The 20,397-nt window shown below is 50.6% G+C and overlaps 1 protein-coding gene across 3 annotated transcripts in view; it reads left to right on the top strand.

Moving 5' to 3' along the window:
* GALNT16 (polypeptide N-acetylgalactosaminyltransferase 16) overlaps window positions 1-20,397 on the top strand; it is an 88,079-nt gene that overhangs the window by 7,649 nt on the left and 60,033 nt on the right. Inside the window, exon 1 of one of the 3 annotated variants that reach the window (XM_074584858.1) lies at window positions 3,961-4,343. The exons of 1 other annotated variant lie outside the window; for it this stretch is intronic. In XM_074584858.1, coding sequence (XP_074440959.1) covers window positions 4,134-4,343 — 210 coding nt within the window. In that variant the 5' untranslated portion in view covers window positions 3,961-4,133. Of the gene's footprint in view, window positions 1-3,960; window positions 4,344-20,397 lie in introns of those variants that run through there. One more of the 3 variants, XM_074584856.1, reaches the window with a different exon arrangement.

Here is a 20,397-nt window from a genome sequence, read left to right as displayed (position 1 = left end):
ACTGTACAAACCTTTTTAATTTCTTATCTTTAGTTTTTAGTTTCTTACTTTAACAAAATAAGAAAAGACTTAATATCTCTAACATGGAAGTAACAGCTATAGAGGAAACTGGAAAAGAACAGGCATGGTGGTAAGACCCCATAATTCTGCTGTGATATTTGTATAATCTTGATTTATTTAGTTTGTTTTTCGGGTAACTTCTCTTAGGGCACTTATTGAATTAGCTGATGCTTTTGCAAAGATCAGCAGTGAAGTATTATCACTGTTAATATTCATTGTATGTCTACATTGCAGGCTGTGTTGAGTAGAGATCTCTGTGCCAGACTGCTCCTGGTACTCTTGTTATCTCTGATGGGACTGGCTCTAATATCTCTATGCAACATTGCAGCTTACAGTATGGCTATACTTGAACAATTTATATTGTCAGAGATCCCTGTAGATACATAAGGCTAGAAATCTACTGTCTTTTAAAAAGAAAGATGAGATTCTGGAGCAAAGCTCTGCAGTCAGGGGTGAAATCATTGCGAATTCTGGCTGCGGAACACAGGACCTTGGCTATGAGTAGCTTGGACCTGGGAGCTAGTCATCCTGCAGTGAAGGATTTGGGCCCTGAAGATGAAAGATCACCGGGGAGACACTTTCAAAGCATATGGAAGCCTGGTGCTGCAAAAGTACATGTCTCTTCCGCTGGAGCTGTGCTGAAGGTCCTGTCCCCCTCAGGTCAGCCAGCTCTAGTCCCTAACCCTTTCCAGCTCTAATAGGTCCCAAAGCTTAAGCGATGTAAATAATGCGTCTCTGCAAATCTGGCTTATCTGTGCTGAATTGGGTACCTGTGGTCAAGTGTGAGCTGCTCTGCCAACAGCTCTGAGGGTGAGTGACTTGGTGCTTTTGCTGGGGTGGTGGGCTAGAGCAGAGCTTCGCTACCCCGTGCTCCGGCTGCATTTCTGCAGGAACAGCCCATCTGCTTCGGGGCTGACTCCTGGAGGGAGAGAGGAGTAACAGCAACTTTCTCCTAGGAGAAAGACACCTTGAACTTCAGCTTGTCCTTCCTATGTCAGAGCTGAGTTCTGTTCGGGGCTCTTGCCTACAGAGCTCTCTGCTTCTTCTGACACCTGCCTACAGGCCATCCAGTGAAAGGGATTTTGGGGTCCTCAAATGAAAGGGTTAATTTATCTGGGTTGTGGGTTTCTTGTAATTAATGAATTGATTTAATGACTGAAAGTAGTCATTCTGCACAGGATGGTTCCTGTCACTTGTGTAAGTTGTCAGCAGGTCACATAACCCAGGTAGTACAAGTAAACTCTGAGGTTTTGTGGTTTTTTTGTGCTGTTTTCTACACTGCTGACAATGCTTTGGGAGTAACAGGATGTGATGGGGGCAGAATAGCAAAGAGGGCTCGGCAATGTGTTCTGCAGGCATGAGAAAGTGCTGCTGAGAGCTCGAGAGCCTCCTCTCCAGGAGCACGACCTCATCAATGTCTGGGAGCACACACTGGCATGTGGTCAGTTTTCAAGGCTTGTGTGTAAGGTGCTTCCAGAGATGAGGGCCAGCTGGGTGCCGGGAGCTGCTCTGGCCCTTGTAAAGCCTTTGAGGTGCCTTTGCCCAAAAGGTGATGTCTGCTCTGGAAAGGGAAGGGTGCTTAAAATGATGTTGTCCCTGGGGAATCCAAAGAGTCAAGGAGCTGGGTTTCTTCTCATCAGAAAAGAGAAAATGCTGGGTTGACCTTATAGGGGGCTTCTCAACTGTTAGTGGCATGGCGGAAGCTGAGGCGCTTGTGCAGTGGGGGTCACCTTCAGGATGATTGGAAGTGGTGAAATGTGGTGTGGGGAGGCAATGGAGACAGCTAGCAGCTTATAGTCTGCACTAGCAGGGAGGGCAATGGAGGAAGAAAATGAATGGCTGTGGTAGAAGGGGGGAGCAACGTGCTTGTAAAGGCAGGAGAACGCGGCCTGTTTAGTTTAAGTGTTGGGGCAGAGGGTTTTCTCCTGGTTCACACACACTTCTCCATCAGTGTTTGTGTGACTTGCTTTCTGTAGTGAATCTCACCCGATAGTGAGAAAAGACTAATAAGAAAACAAGCAAAGCCTGGTATGATCTGCACAGTGGTGAAAAAGGAGACAGCGTATGGAGCTGGCTCTGCTGTCACAGGGACATGAATGTGTTGTTCTTCTGTGTCTTTCCCTTTTCTCAATCCTGGATACAGCTTCTCTGCCTCTCTTCATGTCCCTCTGCAACCCCGGCAGCTGCTGGATCCAAACCCACAAAGGAGGGCAGCTGCCCTTTTGTTTGTAGGACTCTGAAAGAGACCGAAAACAGTGGGAGCCCAGCTTCCACGGGATACTCATACCACTGGGACAGATGTGGACTGGGCGGCTTGGACTAATTACGTTTTTGTCGATCCCTTGGAGGACTTTGTTTTTTTTGCCTTGAGTGTCTCAAACTTCCCCTTGCCGCTGGCTATGATCAGCCGGCCTGGGAAGCTGTGGGTGGCTGGTGGGCTCCTGGCTAGGATGTACGATGCGTTGTAACCCCTTTCTGCATGAGGAGCGCAGTGTGCTTTGCCAGGAGGTCGGTGTGGAGCCGTGCTGCAGGCCTGGGAGGTGGTGGTGGTCCTAGCAATAGCCTTCTGCCATGAGTGCTAGCACAGTACGAATCTGACAGATGAATTTCATACTGTGCTGTGCTTCAGATAATGAGTGGCACACAGGTAAACCTGAAATGGCAATTTAGCAGGGCGGGTTGTAATTACATTTAGAGGGATTTGGCCACGAGTAAGGAAGGCAAAAAGTCCCATTTTCCGTTCTGTAATTCAAATCCTCTAATCCCCTCATCGGGTGCTTTGGAGGCACCCACATTCTCTAAGCACGCTTCTTCACTGTCAGAGTTTTCTCAGTACCTCCTCTTGCTCTCTCAAACCCTTAAGCCCTAGTTGCACAGCAGCTGTACCGTGCCTGAATGTAGCTTGGTTTCACGAGCTGGATGGTCTGTTGCCTAAGCTGCCCACAGGGCTGTATTCGGTGATCCTTTTACAGCTACAGCTTTGTCAATGCCCTGTGATGCAGAATTGTATCATTGTGTCCCCTCTGCTGCTGCACTTCCCGTCCCCCAGGGCTTGGAAAACCTTGTGGCTGTGGTGGTCTCCAGGCACCTGGCCCTTGTGTGACCATGTGTGGCTGTTGGGCAGGCAGCTGTGTGTAGCAATGATGGGAGCGGGTGCTTGGGCAGCTCCACTGTCACCCCAGAGACCTGCTTCTGTGAACCCCCACAGCGTCAGTGCGAGATGCCTCCAGGGATGTGCCCATCTCCATGGAGTGGAAGGGTAATGGCTTCAAAGTGGAAGAGGGTAGATTTAGATTGGATATCAGGAAGAAATCCTTCACTATGAGGGTGGTGAGGCACTGGAAAGGGTTGCCCAGAGAAGCTGTGAATTCCCCATCCCTGGAAGTGTTCAAGGGCAGGCTGGATGGGGCTTTGAGCAGCCTGGTCTAGTGGGAGGTGTCCCTGCCCATGGCAGGGGGTTGGAACTAGATGATCTTCCCTGAAGTCCCTTCCAACCTAAATCATTCTGTGAGTAGGCACCTGGATCCTGTGTGCCATGGGGTGCCACGGTGTACTCACTGGCCACCTGTCTTACGGCAAAGAGTGCCGCGTGGCGCTGGGGCCACCAAGGGCAGGGAGCTGGGCTAGTGGTGCAGGAGGGCAGGCTGCTGTGGCACCCGTGGGGCTGAGCCCGTGGCACCCACTCTCCCCCCCCGCCTCATGGGATGCCGCCCCATCGGAACACCCGTTTCCCCGGGGCTGCCACCCCCCTGCCCGCTCCAGCGGGCGCATCCCCAGCTGCACCCAGGCAGGCGAGGCGGCGGCCGCCGCCGGCCGGCTGCTCCCCCCGCCGTGGAAGAGGAGGAGGAGGAGGAGGCGGCAGCGCGGAGCCCTCCGCCCCCTGCGGCGGAGCGGGGGGGCGAGGCGTTAGGACCCGGCGGCGGCGGCTGGGCGGTGCGGGGCCGGGTCCGTGTCCGGAGCGGTGCGGGGACAGCCGCCGCGCCGCCGCCTCTGCCTTCTTCCCCCCCTCCTTCCTCCCGCAGCCGCCCCTGCCCGTCGAGGCAGCGCTCCCAGGCTCCCCCGGGGCGCCCGGCATGAGGAGGATCAGGGCCAATGCCATCGCCATCCTGACCGTCGCTTGGATCCTGGGCACTTTCTACTACTTATGGCAGGACAACAAGCCCCGCTCGGCGGCCGCCGGCAGGTCCGCCGGCAGCGGCGGCGGTAGCGGCAGCGCCCGGGGCGGGCAGAGGGCGGGCGGCCGGCTGGAGCTCCGCCGGGAGGAGAGGACCATCCCCCTCATCGTGAGTGCGCGGCGGCGGCCGCCGAGCATCCCGCCCTGCCGCGGCGGGGAGGGATGCTCCGGGGAGGGCCAGGGGGGAGGAGGGCTTCGCTTTGCCTTCGGGTTGCTTTGTATTTATTTTAGCATTCGTCTCTTGTCGCCATGGCAGCCGTTACAATCGGGGGAGCGGGGTGGGCAAACCTCAGGGGAATAGAGTAATGCCGCGGGTAAAGTATTTGCGAGTTGCCGCCGCCGGCTCGCCCGGGCTCCGCTCTCCGGCTGCCCTTGGCTGAGGAAAAGGGTGGGTGAAACAGCTGGAAGGTTTTTGGTTCGCGTTCGAGAGGCGCATATATACTTACATATACACTCACATATGCGTGTATGATTGTAGTTTTTTCCCATCAGGACGAGGTAAGAGCCATGGCCTCTCACAAGCCTGTCCTCTGGCCAGACGGCTGCTGGGCATCGGGCCGGAGGATGCGAGCGGCGCTTGCAGTGAGGGACTGTGCAGCTGGTACTAGCCTCTGCCTCGCCTCCTTCTGCTTTGCTGCCGAGCCGGCGACCTGGGCTCAGTTTTCGAGTTTTGTCTGTTTTAAGCCAGAGACAGCAGTCTGCGAGTCGGGTTTGGGCAGGGTGGGAGAGGGGGGAGCCCTCGGGGCTCCTTGCTAACCCAAGGGGTGGTAGCAGTGCCCTGATGTGCTACTTCAAAAGTGCTTTCATAAACCCCACACTCTGCCTTCCTGGGTGTCTGTGGGCTGGGTAGGGTGATAAAATTGAGCTCCTGACTTGAGGATGGTGAGGACCTTTGTGCTCTGTCCATGGAGGAGGTTTGTCCTCCTTCAGCCTTTATAACTGCATCAATATAGCTCTCCCAACTCTAGGCAGTAGCTTCATAAAAAATAAACCAGCCTCTGGAGCAAAAGTGGCCCAGCAATACCATTCCCCAGAGTGATCCAGCTGAAGCAGTTCAGGAACTGCACTGTGTGTCACTCTTTGGCTGCAAATCCATTTATCAGCCGGTTACGCACACATGGAAGCAAACAAAAGCAGCAGCAGCCTGGCCAGAGTCGGAGCAGGGGCCAGGCGCCGGGGCTCTCCGCTTCCCTCCTCAACTGATGCTGGGATTTTTGGCCTGTGTCTCTCTTTTCTCCACCTGTAAACTCGGGTGGCAGGTGTGTGGGTGGGTGTTTGGGAAGCCTCGTGAATGTTTGGAAAATGCTGTCAGAGCAGCCCCAGCCCTCAGGCAGCAGGGTGGAAATCCTTCTGCTGAGACCCTCAGCCATCGCTTGCAGCAGACGCAACTCAAAAGTCAAAACTGAGGGTCTTGGGCAGAGCGAGGACGTTATTTGCCGCTCACTGGGGCCGGGGGCTGCCGGCAGTTCTGGCTGCTCTGCTGTTGAGACCTTCTACGGAGCAGGAGTGGAAATGAATGTGGTGCCCCCTGGGCAAGGAGCTCTGTGCGAGTGCTGTAGCCCATGGGAGTGTGCTGGGAAGCGCTCTCAGGCTGGCCAGGGTCGACTTGAACAAACGGAGGATTTGGAGCGTTGCTGCCTGTCGGATTCCACCTCAGCAGCGGGGGAAGCTGCCCCTGATTTGTTGCGCGTGCTTGAACATGCTGCTCTGGCAGTTTTATGTCTCCATTTCCCCCGCTTATCCCTTCCATTTTTTTATTGCATTTACTTTACTCCCTCTCAGAGGGCTTGTGAGGTTACATGAATCCATATCCTCTGCCAAGCACCTTAAAATCCTCCTCGGGAGGAGGATGCTGTGGCAGTGCTGCACGTTGTTACATCGCTATTTGGGGGAGGCGGTGTGGGCTCATGGCTAACCACAAAGCCTCTTGTTACAAACTATAGTGCCGTGTAACAGCCACTCCAAATCTGGTCCTGCTCGCAGAAAGAGGTAAAGCATCCCATGCCTGAAATCCCTTAGCAGGGGAAAATACTCATCCTTTGCCTCTTCTCTCCCTCTGTAACTGAGCTCCCACGATGGGCCAGCCCCCACGAGTAAGTCCTGGTTCCCCCTAGCAGTAGTGGCTGGGATGAAGGACCCTCTCCTGATGCACCTGACAGTGAGGTGTGGTGGAAATACCCCATCCTGCCATGATCTGTTTGCATAGAGAAGGGAAACAGGAGGATTTTGTGGTGTCTGGGCTTCCCCGCATGTGTGCAGAGCTGTTTCCCAAGAGGTTGGGGGGCTGCCGTGAGAGGCAAGCTGGTAAAATGCAATATATGTGCTGCTGTAACTACACAGCAGCGTGGCTATCGGAGAGCCGAATGGGCTTCGCTTCAATGGGAGGTGGATAACGAGCCATCCCGGACGCAGTCTCTGCTGGCGCTGCTGGGGTGGAAGCAGAGAAGCAACTGCAGGCGGGCGCAGGGCAGGAAAGTCGGTGGGGGCCTGGGGACAGCACCCCCCCGCGCAGGAGGTGGCATCTGTCTGGGGTCTGAGCAGTTGGTCTCCTGGGATGAGTTGTCTGTGTGAGCCTGCAGAGCTGGTTGCGCAGGGGCTATGGCTTTGTGTGAACCTTCGGGGCTGGTTGCCCAGGGGCTACAGCTGTGCGAAGCAGTGCTGGGCACGCATCCTTACCCTGGCTCTGGGGCGCACAGTGTGCGAGCTGCGGCACTGCCCGCTGCCCTCACCCAGCCGGCGTGGAAAATGTGTCATTTCAACCACCTCGCTGGAGAAATGATGAATTTAGAGAAACGGTTGTGCTTTAGCAGTGCAGAGCCCTCAACCCTGAGTTCATCCCCCGCAAAGTCAGATTACTTGACTTAATATATAATGGCAGTCTTGTGTAAGAGGAGGCGTGCCTGCGCTCCGCGTGCTTCCCGTGTCCCTTGGCCTGCTGCAGAGGCACCGAGACAAGCTGCCCGTTTTGATCCAGCTTTTGGTTTCCTCCGCTCTGCATGAGCGATGGTGTTGGAGTTCAGGTTTGGGCTCATCTGCGAATAAGGGTGACTCATGTGACTTACGGGTCTCTGGAAAATATTTTTTCGGTTTTCTAAAACTGGCTGCTTTTCTGTCTGGGACAAAAAAAAAAATAAATCTTGGCTTTTGGGTGAGTGAGTCCAAGAGTTCTGCTCTTGCGTCTATGCTGTGACATTTCAAATCCTGGGCAAATTAAGGCGAATTGCATGTTTTTTAAAAAAATGAAGAGTTTTCTGGGTTTGTGGTTTTCTTCTTTATTCTCTCCCAATGTGAAGAGTAAAAATCATCTCAGGTAAAAGATATAGTTGATTGCAAGTCTCGGCTTCAAACTGGTTTGTTATTTGTTGATCTCATGTTTATGAGCACAACTTTAAACATAAAATGTGGATGTCTGACTCCCAGAGTCAGCAAGGGAAAATTGAAATTGAGAGGGAGCTGTCAGAGATCAGTGTCCCAGAAACAGCTCCTGCATTAATGGTGATCCTCCAGATCCCTGCTTCATAGCCAGAAATCTTGACCTTTGGGCTCTCTGCAATAGCCTCTCCCCAAACAGGTCCTATAGATGCTTGAAATAAAAATGCAGAAATTGGTAGAGGGCAGGGCTGACTTGGTGGCGTGCCGAGCCCCAGCACGTTTCCCCCTTCCACACGCCACAGAGGGTGGAAACACAACTGAGTACCACAGTCCTCGGAATCCATCTTTTCTCTGGACCACGGCATAGTTTCATATCTATTAGGAGGAGCCCCGGGACCTCTGGCAGTTGGTTTGTGTGCTGGGTGTTTCTGGAGGATGGACTTCTTCCCTGAGCTCTCTTCTGTCCCTTCTGGGCAGGAGGTTGCCTCTTCCTCCTTGGAAATTTCTTGGAGGCAGGAGCTGTGCAGTGTGTCTTTTGGAGGGGCTTTGGCATCATTTCCACACTGTGTACGGGCGGTTAATCATTCACCATGTGCCGCTTATCTGCTTTAGCACGACGCTGATGGGCAGAGCCCAGGACTCTGTCCTCCCACCTCTAAAGATTGCAGGGTGGGAAGCTCGCCCAGCCTGCCCGTGTCCCACTGAAGAGAGCAAGGCCATCGCTGTCACGTGGGCAAAGCTCGATAGTCAGAGGGGTGGCTGGTAGGTAGCTCTGAAACGGGAATTCTGCTCCTGGCTGACTGTGAGCTGAGGATGGGAGTATTTGCTCCCCTTTCCCGGTCAAAAGCTGAGTGTGAGGCTGCCCGCAGGCTCCTCCACCTTGCTGACTTCTCTGGGGTGGTAGGAAAGCAGATGGAGGAAGCGGGTGGTAGGAAACACACCTGGAAGATGGACACAGAAGAGTATCATTAGTTAAACGCTCTGAGTTGTGTTAGGCTGGTGCCCGATCGCTCTTTGGAGCGGATATATTGTCTCTTACCTCTGTCCCACCAACTTTTGTGACCTGTGTAGTTCCTCTGTGCCCCCACTGCAGGCAGTTTGGCCGCTGAGAGACCCAATATTGCAATCCTGGCTCACGTTGCCTGGGCTCAGCGTTCCTGGCTGCTCCCTACCTCTGCACTCCGCCATGTCAAATGAGCAGCGGGGAGATAGGATCAAGGTGTCCTTTTCCCTTGTAGCAAAGGGTTTCTAAATGCTCTGCAAACATTACTGAGCTGAGCGTCACCTGCCCGTGGTGAGACAGAGAGTGGGAGACTCCCTGAGAGCAGCAGGTGTCTGTAAGCATTGAGCAAGGAAAGATGTCAGTTGTTTGATTCTCCCCTCTTGTTTAGCCAGAAAATAGGCAAGTTTTGGGGTTAACCTGCTTCTCCGAGTAGCCGGACTGGCAAGTTTAGCCTCACTTGTATTTGCTACCGTGTAACCCCACCGTAACGTATGCTCTTCAGACCCTGGCAGACTTAGCTCGGCCAAGCAGTGCGCTCTGCTGTGTTTGTTCTCTGCCTTTGGCTGGGGGTCTCCGAGTCCCTCAGAGCAGGTGCCGGCTGATGTTCACTGTCCGTTCGTGAATGAATTTATTCCCATCCCTTCATCACATTCCCTCTCTGCGCAGCTTTGGGGGGGTGCTGTTTCCCTCGCAACCGGGATAAGCTGCAGCTTTTGTGGATCAATAAGTGATACCCATGGAGCTCCTGCATGTGTGCCTGCCCGGAGGCAGGTCTTGCAGTCTCAGGGATGTAACTCTGGGATCAGAGGTGGGTCCTACATTAGAAAGCAAACAAAAAAAACCCCCACCAAACACAAAAAAACCCACCAACAATAGGGGGAAGAGCACAGATTCCTTGCATTGGCATATTGTCAGGCTTATGAAGTACAGGTTTGATTTCATGTCCTGCTGTGCCGTGGAGAGGGAGGGCCTAATATTTAATGAGGTGCCACAGCTCGTTTCAGCAAGCCTCCTTACGGTTTGACTCTTACCAGGTTGCTCGCTCTCGAGTCTCCTGCCTTTTGGGGCAAAGATGAAGAATGTGGCTATATAGGCTTCTCTCTGTCCTTTACGCTGGGCGGCCGCGTGTCCGTTTGCACAGGTGTGAGCACAGCCCGGGAGGCTGCATGGTCCCCCCGCGGCTGCTGCGCTGCCTGTAAGCCAGACCACATCAGATGCAGGCAGTGGGAACCCAAGCCCGGGGAGGCACGGTGAGCGAGCCAGTGACATCTCCATGTTCAACAGCTTATGAAATGTCTTCTTAAAAACATCTTCGTCCCTTCAAACTAAAGGAGAAGTGAGGGGGACTTGGGCTTTCCATCGCACCAGCCTGCAGAGCAGCTCCGCTCCCTGCAGCTCTGCAAATATCTGGGGTGCCAGAAAAAGGATGGAAAAGAAGCTGCAGGTCGTGGCGCCGATGCTTTCGCAGGGGGGAAGGTGCGCCCTCCAAGTGCTGGGTTTGTCTGTGCCGTTCAGCCTGGCTTCTTCCCCTGCTAAATCCCAGCACCCACCCAGCTCTTCCCTGCACCTGTATGGCCTCTGCTCTTCCCACTTAATTTTAGGGTGGGGGGGATGGCCCTTAACACTTGGGGTTTTGTGGGAGCCATTCCTGCTGCAGCCAGACCCCCACAACACTGAGTTGGTGGTGGGGTGTTTTGTTGTTTGTTTGTTGTTGGTTTTTTTGTTTGTGTTTTTTTTTTTTTTTTTTTAATCTCTGTGGGATTCTTATAAATGCCAGATGAGAGGCCTGTGCCAGCTCCCTGGGAAAGGACAACTTGGTAACTATTTCTCCAGGGGTATTACTGCAGGAGGAAGATTCAGTGAGAGTTCGACAGCTTAATATTTTATTTACGGTGTTTATGTTTTAAAAATGCAGGAATGAATGCTGTTTGCCTAAATGGCAGAAAACGATTTTATATTTAATTTGTCCCAGTGGCCCATGTGGTGCATTAAAAAATAAGGAGGGGAAAAAAAAAAAGCAATGGTTTGCAATAATAATATTAATAAAATCCAGTTGGCAACGCTGGCCTTAATTGTTAATCAAAGTGACGAGGTAGCTGCAGCGAGGTCGCTGGGGCTTGGGAAGCGTGGTGGTCTGGGCAGCCTGGGACGGTGTGTGGAGGTGGCGGGGTTGAAACACAGACCCACTGGAGGTGATTTTTTTTTTTTTTTTTTTTCCCCCAGAGCCTTTCCATTAAATAAGTGGGTGAAGCAGCTGGAAGCATTCTTTCACTACGCAGCTGTTTCCACAGTTAGATTTGTCTTCGCATATACAAAGATTTAAAAGCTAAAGATGTAGCAGTGTTTGCTGGAAAGAGAAGCCTTTGCGAGACATCTCAGGTCATTCTTTGCCATGGTGAAACTCGGCCTGGGCGCTTGATGCTGAGGCGGGCAGGTCGTGAGTCACCTGAAAGGCAAGGGGAGATGATCAGGTTTTGTTTCAGCGGTACCGAACTGGGACTGCCCGTGTTGGAGCACTGAAAAATGACTTATCGCTGTTAGAAAAACATGCAGCGTAGCAGAAAGGCAATGACATGAACAGAGGCGAACGTGCTGGGGCTGAAGCAGATGGGTCGGCAGGGGACCCCGGCTCCCCCGTGCCATGCATCCCCTCCCTTCTGCAGGGAAAGCCCTGGCGCAGAGCCTGGCCGGGCAGCATCTCTTTCTTGCTCTCCGCAGGGTACCAGCTGGTTGTTCCTGTCCCACGGCATCTCGGTGACAGTCCCAGCACCTCGTTCTCTTTTTCCTGTGTTAGTGGTGAAGACTGCTCTCTTGTGCTCCCCCAGCCCGATCTGCCAGCTCCTGTACCAGGGCTGTAAGCTCTTTGGGGCTCGTCGTGTCGGTTGTGGCTGCTGTTCTGCCTGTGCAGCGCCTGGTGCTGAGGCTGTGATCTACAGCACGTCCGTACTATTGCATTAAAGGTCAAGACATAACTAAAGCGAGACCCGTGGAGCGGGAGTCAAGCTGACTTACTGACCGAGCTGCAAACTCCGCCTCCTTACAGGCTTCTGTGTCTCAGTTTCCCCAAAGTCTAAAATGGAGATTTTTATCTGCTTCACAGGGCTTTTGGGAGGCTTAGCTTGCAAGTTTTGCGAAGGGCTGGAGATGAGATAACCTTAGCAAAACATTTGGTTGAGTTTACCCTTTGTACGTGTTTGAACCAAGAACGGGATTAGCAGAAATGCAGCAGGTCAGGGATGATCTGCTGCAAGAGGAAGATGTCAAAGGTGCAGCACGGTGAGCTCTGTTCCTGAGCAACAGGATTTATAAGGAAAGGCTGCGTCCTACCTGCCTCTGTCTCTCACTGGATTTTTATATGCACATATTCCTGCAACTAATAAAAGTGATAAAGGACAGGAGCTGGACTGTCCTCATCAGATTTCCAGGTCCACATTGTGCTTGTGGCTGTGGAGACACTGAGATATATAGGAGTACATTTAAAAAAAAAGAAAAAGAAAAGTGGTCTCTTGGGCCCCATCATTGCAGAGAAATTACCCATGTTGTGATGTGCTTTGAGCATATGGGTAATTTCTCGACAGGCAGCTGCGTGCTCTTTCTGGAGCCGCTTCAGGGGCATCATCTCCACAGAGACCTGCTCCAGCTCCTCCTGTGGTGGCAGCGGAGGCCCAGCAGCACCCTTGGCGTGTCACCTCTGTGCTGTCCCAGGACAGGAATGAGGCGGCCGCGTGGGGCTGCCCCTGGGCAGGGAAGCTGTTTTAGCCAGGCTGATGGTGCGTGGTTGGTCGCCCTGCCATGATGGAGCTGCAGGGTTGATCTTTGCAGTCCAGGCTCCAAGGCTGCCACGGGCTGCCACGGTCAGGCTGGGTTAATGCTCTGACTTCTGACTCTGTTGTAGCATGGACACTGATGACACTTGGCTAAAGCTGTAGAAAATTATCTACTTTAACCTCTTGTTTTCTTTCTCCAACTTTCCAAATGTTTCATCTTTGAAGCTGAAACGTGGTCCTTGTGAGGAGGCTTTGTTTTGAAGTAGCAAAGAGGGAAAAAAAAGCAACTGCGCTGAAACATGCATCAACCATTTTGTGGGACGAGGAAAAAAAAAAAGAAATATTTTTCTTGACGACTTTATTTTGGACAGGCTGAATCCTGAAACCGCCGGGTCTTGGCTGGAAAAGTGCTCTTACCCAATGAAGATATCTTCAGAGGTTCTCTGAAAAAGTCTTCCTGCAGGACAAAATTGGAGAACACTGATGTTTTCCATCTGCTCGCATGCTGAGTGCCCCAAACAAAGTATTTGGTGCCAGAGGGTGTCATGCTTAGTAATGCCATGCTGTACCTTTGTGCCTTTTGGTAGGAAGCATGCAGTAAAAAGCCTAATAAATGAGGAAAAGCTCGTCAGAGCCGCAAAAAGCGGTGCAGCTCCTTGGGTAACTGGTGAGTTAGTCTCCGAGCGCGGGAACAGGGATACGGTAGCAGTGCAGATGGGAGCCATCACAGCCACACAACGAAGTTAAAACAATTCTGCACTCCCTGTGTAGTTTTCCAAAGTAATTTTAAATTGTAAAAATTAATAGTAAAGTGTCTGAGTGAGGAAATGTGAACGTTGCAAGTGCTCGCTGCAGACTGCATCACTCCACAGTGATGTGATCATGCTGTAATTCCCAAGTGCTATACTACGTATGTGTTGTTGTTTTTGTGTTTTTTTTTTTTTTTTTTCCCTTTGTACCTTTCTAGGAGACATTTTGGATCTAGTTGCATGGTAGGAATTACCATCTACATCAGGCTGCTCATGGAGTAGGCTTTATGTTTCCCAACCTTCCGGCGTGTCACAATTTGACTAGAAGTAACTTTTTATGCCTAAAGGTAGGGCACAGCCTCCCAAAGTGATCTCTGGGTGGGCTGACAGGAGCAGTGACAAACAAGTAGGGCATAACCCTGTCCCTGGCATCGGGATGCTGAGTTGCCACATCCCTGCTGGTCCTACACTTGCTTCTGTGATGCTAAGGCTCTTGGTTTTGTGTTCGGGAACAGCAGAGCCGGCTCCCCTGGCAGTACCAGATGCAGGCTGGGGTGAGCACAGTCATGTTTCTCCCCTCACTTGGAGTGCAATGTGGTGTTTATACTGAGCTTGGGTTGGCAGCAGAAGGATGGATGCTCTGCGATGAGGTAACCCTTTCAAAAAAATCTGTTGGAGCAAATCTGAGCAAACTTGCGTCTGTGTGCATCCTCTCTGCGTTTGGGTGGTCTAAGTCTGGCTGTGCTGTGCCCTGGGATGCCCCATTGCTGCACCGTGCCCGCTAGCTGAGCAGCCCTGGGGGGCATTTCCAGTCCGTGCTGGGAAGACTGGACCACACTGGTTGGGCACTCCCAAAGAAATTTTGGGAAGGGCTGAGAAATCGGTGTTCCTTGAGGACTAGCTGTGGGCAGCACAGAGGGACCGTCGCGTCAGGCAGTGACGAGATGCGGTCAAGTGAGGTCTAGCCTTGGAGAGGCTGCCCAAGCACCTATCAAAAGCTCCCTTTGGCTGAGCCTGAAAAGGTTTTAAGTCAGCGGATGGACTGCTGGCTTGGGTCAGGTTCTTGAACAGACACAAATCTCATGCTGGGTGTTAGGCGAGCCAGGAGGAGGTGGTTTACGGTGAAAGTAAACAACGCTGTCCTTACAGCGCAGGATACAGATTGAGTCACATTGGGTAGTAGGGAAAATCTGCTGATATGCCTGTATGGCTTGGATTACAGCATTATTACAAATAATTATTGATTGTAAATTATTTACTCATTGATTTTCTTGGGCTCAAAGCCTCACCTTCAAGAAAGATGTGCTGGAGTTGAAGCAAGACATGGTGGGATGATGTAAATGGTTGTGCTTGGCAGGGCTAATATGAAAAATAGGTTATTTATTTGCTACATTCTTCTTCCTGCTGCTGTTCAGCTGTTTAATGGTGCAGCTCTGCCCTGTGTGGTTGGTACCACTCTGACCTTTGCTGCCCCTTGCACCTGTGAATCAAGGGGGTACCTGAGTGCTCCTGCCACCCCCATGGCTTTGGACGCTTTAGTCTCGGCATGGCAATGAGTCCTCTTGCCCACTGCCAGCACCCTCGGGGCAGTGGGTCTCACCAACTCTTGCTTGTGCTTCCTCGCCGAGGAGTTGGCAGGGACAGTGTACTGCGGGGACGTTGTTAGAGGCGTATGATATGTGCAAAGCTGAGTCCTTTAAATCTTGGTGCCCTAGTTAACGGAGATTTAGTCCTCCCAACCTGTCACAGCCCATCTCATTTTTCCTCTTCTTTCTTTTTAGTTAGAGGATTATAATTATCGCATTGAGCTTACAGGGGATCGGAATGCTCTGTATCTTTCTTCTGGCTTTCCCCAATATCTCCTAAGAGACATCATAAAGAAGGGCCAGGAATGGATGAACAGGTATTAGCAGCACTATAAGTGCTGAAGAAGGGGTGAGAAAATTCTCCCTAACATGTCACGCCTGCCTTCGGGATGCTCTGTGGCCTCCTGAACTGTGGCAGTTCCCTGACACCCTGGCGTTACTCCGTGTCCCAGATCGCCTGGTGTGCAGGAGCAGGGGCTCCTGGCAGTCACTTGGGCAGGAGCAGCAGGTGCAGGAGGGAGGGGAGAGTGTGGGAACTGAGCGTATGAAGGGATCTCCTTATTCTTCTGTGCCTCCTGTACCTTAGGAGCCTGGTAAAGCAGTATTCTAGTTCCCCAGCTCACGAGTGCGCAAAAGGAACGTGTTGCTGCCCATGGGTTGCACGTTCAGAAACCCCAGCATGCATATGCGCTCAGTTCCTTCAGCTGGTCTTCAGCAGAATCAAAAACTGTAACATCTAAAGTTTAAATGAAATATCTGGACTTTTCTTGGGGGTGGTGGGTGAGTGGTGCTATTCACCATGGAAGAATCCTTCAGAGCATTAGAAAGCAGAAATGCATGGTGACCATTTGAGCTCCCTCATTTATACAGCAATGAATCTAAGAAATTAGGAAATAATGCAGCGCACAGCATTTATTAAATGTCCAGGAATTTACTAAACCAAGTCTTGTGACAGATTCATTAAGGCTAAGTAAATTTTGAGGATCCACGTTGCATCATCAATTTTCTTGTCTAACTTTCTATTAATGCTTTTATAATTCCACTAGAAATACATCTCCCACTGCTAGATTTAACTTGCTGGCCCTGTGTGAAGCTTTAATTGTGGTCCACACGGTTCTCTGCGGCAAGGACAGCCATGAAGCATGTGGCCAGAACGTTATTTTGAATCATTAAAGACAATTCATATCTTTCCAGTCTTGAGTAGGTGAATTGAATTTGAACAGAAAATATTGCTATTTAGATCAGAATTTGCTTTAAGATATCAGTTTAGTATTTTTCTCCCCAAGATAAATTCCCGTATCATTGTCATTGTCCCATATCTGATGTGTGTAAATTTAGGTGCATTTTGGTCATTGCCTGTCAGTTGGTGGCCCTTTGAGAGTCGGATGCTGCTTAGGCTGGGATGGGCTCAGCACTTTTGCAACGTAGGGTTCAGATCCGCACCGGGTCGCGATGGGGGTGACTCCAGCCATTACCTGGGTCTGCTTGGCAAGAGCTGGGTGAGTGCTGGCAGTGTGCTTTGGGTTCAGGTGCAAAAGGAGAGAAGCTGGTCTCCATGAAAACTCAGCTGGCTCCAGCAGCTGCCAGCCTTTCCCCTGCCCTGGCTGTAACTCCGTATGCCAGGGGAGCGCATCGCCTGGCTCACAGCTGGATGTGTATCTCCGTAGCAGGCTCTTCCTGTGCACGAGGGACTTGTTTTGGTGCTCATCTGGGATGGGAGAGCGAGGCAGGGCAACTTGTTGAATAATAGGGGCTGTTAGGAGCAGCTGCAAGCCTCCGTGGAGTTACCAGTTGCCTTGCCATCCCTTTCTGAGCAATTTGCACATCAGAACTACGCAGCCTGAGATCTCCCATACATCTTGCTCCTAGTCCAGACCTCACATACAGCCTGTGCTGCTGGGTCCCTCCTGATAGCCTGCACATCCTTCCTCATGGGGGTGTTTGGGCGTCCAGACCTGGGGCTCTTCTGTGCAAGATGAAATGTGAACTGAAAAGACGACCTTTGTCCCGTGGAGTTTATAATAAGTAAGATAAAGACCTGGGGAGAGAAAACGTTCGTCCCCCCATTTCCCTGATGTAGGCCTGAGTTTAAGCCTCAATTTCTGCTGAAAGGAAGAAAAGAAAAAAAAAAAAGTATGTTCGTTATTCAGATCTGCTAACCTGGTTATTAACTCTGATTAAAAGACCAGTGAAGCCAAGACAGCTTGGATATTAACTGCGTACCAACATGAATTCAGAGAACTTTGCACGGGATTCAAGCTACTACCCCAGAGACAATTGAAACTCCTGTGGTAGCTGCTGTTGTAACTGACTGTGTACCTCATTCTTGTTAGGGTTTCACTTGCCGTGGTGGTTTGGATCACCTCCTCACCCTTTAATTTCCATGTGGTCAACAATGGGTTGGCCACTTAAAAACCGTTTTGGTACTTCCCATAAACGAAGGGGGCTGAGATAGCTTGGGGGGAATAAATTTTGCCCATGTCTGGGGAGGTTGAGAGCTTTCCACCCTCTCAATTACCCAGGTTTTGGTGCGTGGTTTTTTTTCTGCATGTTCCTTTGGGGGAAGAAGCAGCATTTGAGGATAAGCCATTGGGAGCCGGAGCGGGGGGACAGGTTAGAAAAAGCTTCTGAATGATTCTTGTATGCGCAAATGTTAATCATTAAACCTGTTACCGCTTAACAGCGTGACTTCTTGTCATGATAAGCTGCCCCTCCAGGCTGACCAGGAATAAATCTCAGGGTGTTTCCTGAGCTCTGGGAGCTGGATTTCAGCCTGTCCCACCTCAGCCCTAATACTGAACAGTGTTTAAACACTCCTTAGTGGGCTGTGGTGGCAACCCACATGGCAGTGGGGTTCCTTGGGGCTGCTGCTGCTTCCACAGTCTTAACTCTGTCTTTGGAGAGTTAAATTCTCAAACTTATCAGGGTAAAGTGAGGTTCCCCATGTCTTGTTGTTTTTGATGCTGAGTGACATCCGTAACCAGCGTCTGGATTCTCGTTCTGTGCTCAGAGCAGTAGCCTGTGTGATTTGCTCTTCTTGGGGGGGGAAAAAAACACTGTAGGCACTTTAATCATTCTCTCTGCAGAAAAAAGAGTGTTTGCATCTGGGAAACACGCTCCTGGCATTTGTAGTACGTATTCATTTTTCGTCTTGCTACCAAGTTCTTAAAGCAGATAGATAACAGCAACGTGAGTGCCTGCATGCTGAAACACTTATATTCCTGTCCCGTGGCAGAAGTTGTAATGGGCAACACCATCTGACTGGGCATATGGCCTTTTTGCCATGAGTTATTAATAGTCACATGCAAACACAAGCAGCAGCATCTGCTTTTGTAGGAGCAGAATTTTACAAGGATGAATTCAGCTAGTTGTACTCATTTCCCCTGAAAACTGGAGTCTGAATGTAGGACATCCACTGCTGCGGATGTTGAGAAGGGGTAGGTGGCTAATTCAGGCTCTAGCAGTCTGGATGACATCAGTTGGATGATGAAAAGTTGTAAATGGATGACTAGGCCTTTACCCCTGTTGTTTTGGCCAGTGTTATTGGGTAATATTTGTTGCTAGTAATTCTGTAATGCAGGCGGGGGAAACTTAGCAGTATAAGGTGTGAGGGCTCTGGGGTACAGCCTGCAGCGGAGCTGGATAACCCGCTCTGTGAGGCACGCTGGAGACCTTCTCTCCTGATCAGAGAGGTGAGGAGCAATGTTTCTGGGGCAGCAACAATATGCCACCTCAAGAAGGCTCCTAAGAGCCACAAGCGACTCCAAGCCCCTAGGGAAGTCTGTCCCATTTGACATAGACTTGCTATTGCTTCTTGAAGGTCTCCATATGGCACTATGGGATTGGGACAGAATTGTCTCTTCAGAGTGGCACTTTGCACTGTAGGCAGAAATGGGCTTTTTGGAGTTACTTGGGGGGGGGGGAAAAAAAGGCCAAAATAGACTGAAAACCCTGATGATCTAAAGGAAATACCTTTTTTTCCTGAGAAGGGAGGGGGGAAATCCCCACCTGTTTGGTAGCGCTGCTCCGGCTCCCTGTAGGCTGCACTTCCAGAAGAACTATTTGCAGTTCTCCTGCCAGTTCAGTACCTCCAGCATTACCAAAGCACGTGTGAAAAGCAGCTCTGTGGGAATGTCTTCAATGTCATTTAGAGGGCAGCTCAGCTCTCTGTCCTCCAGACACACTCTGAATCTGGCAAGGAGACAAGTACTTATACTGTGCTTTAGTAAGTCTTGGCCTAAAAGAACTTGTTGCTGTGCATTTCTCAAAAATTTGTTAATTTAAAAAAAAAAATCTCTCTTAGTTTTTCATTAGATTGATTTGGAGCATTTCTGAGAGTGTGAACAGCAGTGTGCTCCTTGGTTTGCTGAAGTAGTTACGTGAACTTGGAGGAGCTTCCTTTGTACTCCCTGTGGATGAGAGAGACATGAAGAGGCCTGGGGCGCAAGAACTTTCGTCTTTAGTATATGTTCCTAGTGTAGGGTGGGTGTGGAAGTATTCAAATATATTTAAAACACTTGAATGTTTGCTGAAATGTGGCATCTTAATCTTGTCTTTCTTACCTTGTTGCTTCAACTATTTGAGTTTATTAGGAAAAAAGATGTGTTTTTTTTGTATTTCCTCTTTACACGTATAGTGGTGTTTCCATCAGTCATGGAAAGCGGAGATGTTGAAATAACTGTATCATCCAGGCAGCCTCCCTGCAGATGCTGACTGCCTCCTGTAGTAACGGCCCACACCATCTCTTGGAGCCCCTTGCTTGTTAAGGGACGTACAGAAACCATCCAATAGCTCTTCCTTCCCTCCATCCTCTTAAATAGGTTGACAATATAATATGCAGGATGCATGGCGCTGTGGTTTTAGTCTGTACTGAGCCAGATTGGATGCTTAAGGTCCAAAACTAGAAAGAAAGATTATCTAAGGATGCTGGGATTATAGAGTAGGATTCAATGTCACTGGGCTGGAGCTGGCTGCTCCTTGCTATAGAAGGAGAGCTCGACAACATCCCCTCCTTTGAAGATGATTTGGGAGGAGAGGACTGCTGTTAGAGAGGCTTGTCTGCTCCTCCAGAGCTGATTTAAGAGCCTGCCTCCCATTCAGACAAGGGAAATGCTATCAGTGGAATTTTTCCTAGTGTATTAAGTGGCCTGGCTGTATGTCATAGCCTAATGGTGTTACCATAGAGAGCAGCGGATAGAAGATGATTTTCTTTGAACCTTTTCTTTGCTGCCTGGGAAAGGGGCTGCTCCCATCTGATTCAGCTGCTAGGCAGCCAGACTTCTCTCTGCTGGTCAATAAACAAACTGCTGTTTTATGCACCAGAAACTGGGGTACTGGCTGCTACAGTTATGACTTAGTTTCTAATGTCAGATTAGTTGGGACTTGGATATTGCACCAAGCCAAGGATCAATCTACTAAAGATGTACAGGCTGAAAGTGAATCCATATTTCTACGTTAAACAGATTTGCAGCAGTATCTGTTCTGCCCAATGATTTTTACAGGGGAAACAGTCCAGAAACAGTAAGACTGAGACACTTCAATTGGTACTTTTGGTAATAAACATTTTTTGTGTTGACACGTCTGGTTCACTTGACTCTTCAGAAATGCGGTAAGTGCTTAAGCATCTTCTGTTATGGATCAAGAGTCTGAGGGAGGCTTAGTAAGGTTAAAGTCTTGATTTACACTG

This window comes from Larus michahellis, chromosome 4 (genome assembly GCF_964199755.1).
Source record: "Larus michahellis chromosome 4, bLarMic1.1, whole genome shotgun sequence".
Lineage (NCBI taxonomy): Eukaryota > Metazoa > Chordata > Aves > Charadriiformes > Laridae > Larus > Larus michahellis.
The sequence above is the reverse complement of the archived record's forward strand: the minus strand, read 5'-3'. Positions and strand labels throughout refer to the sequence as shown.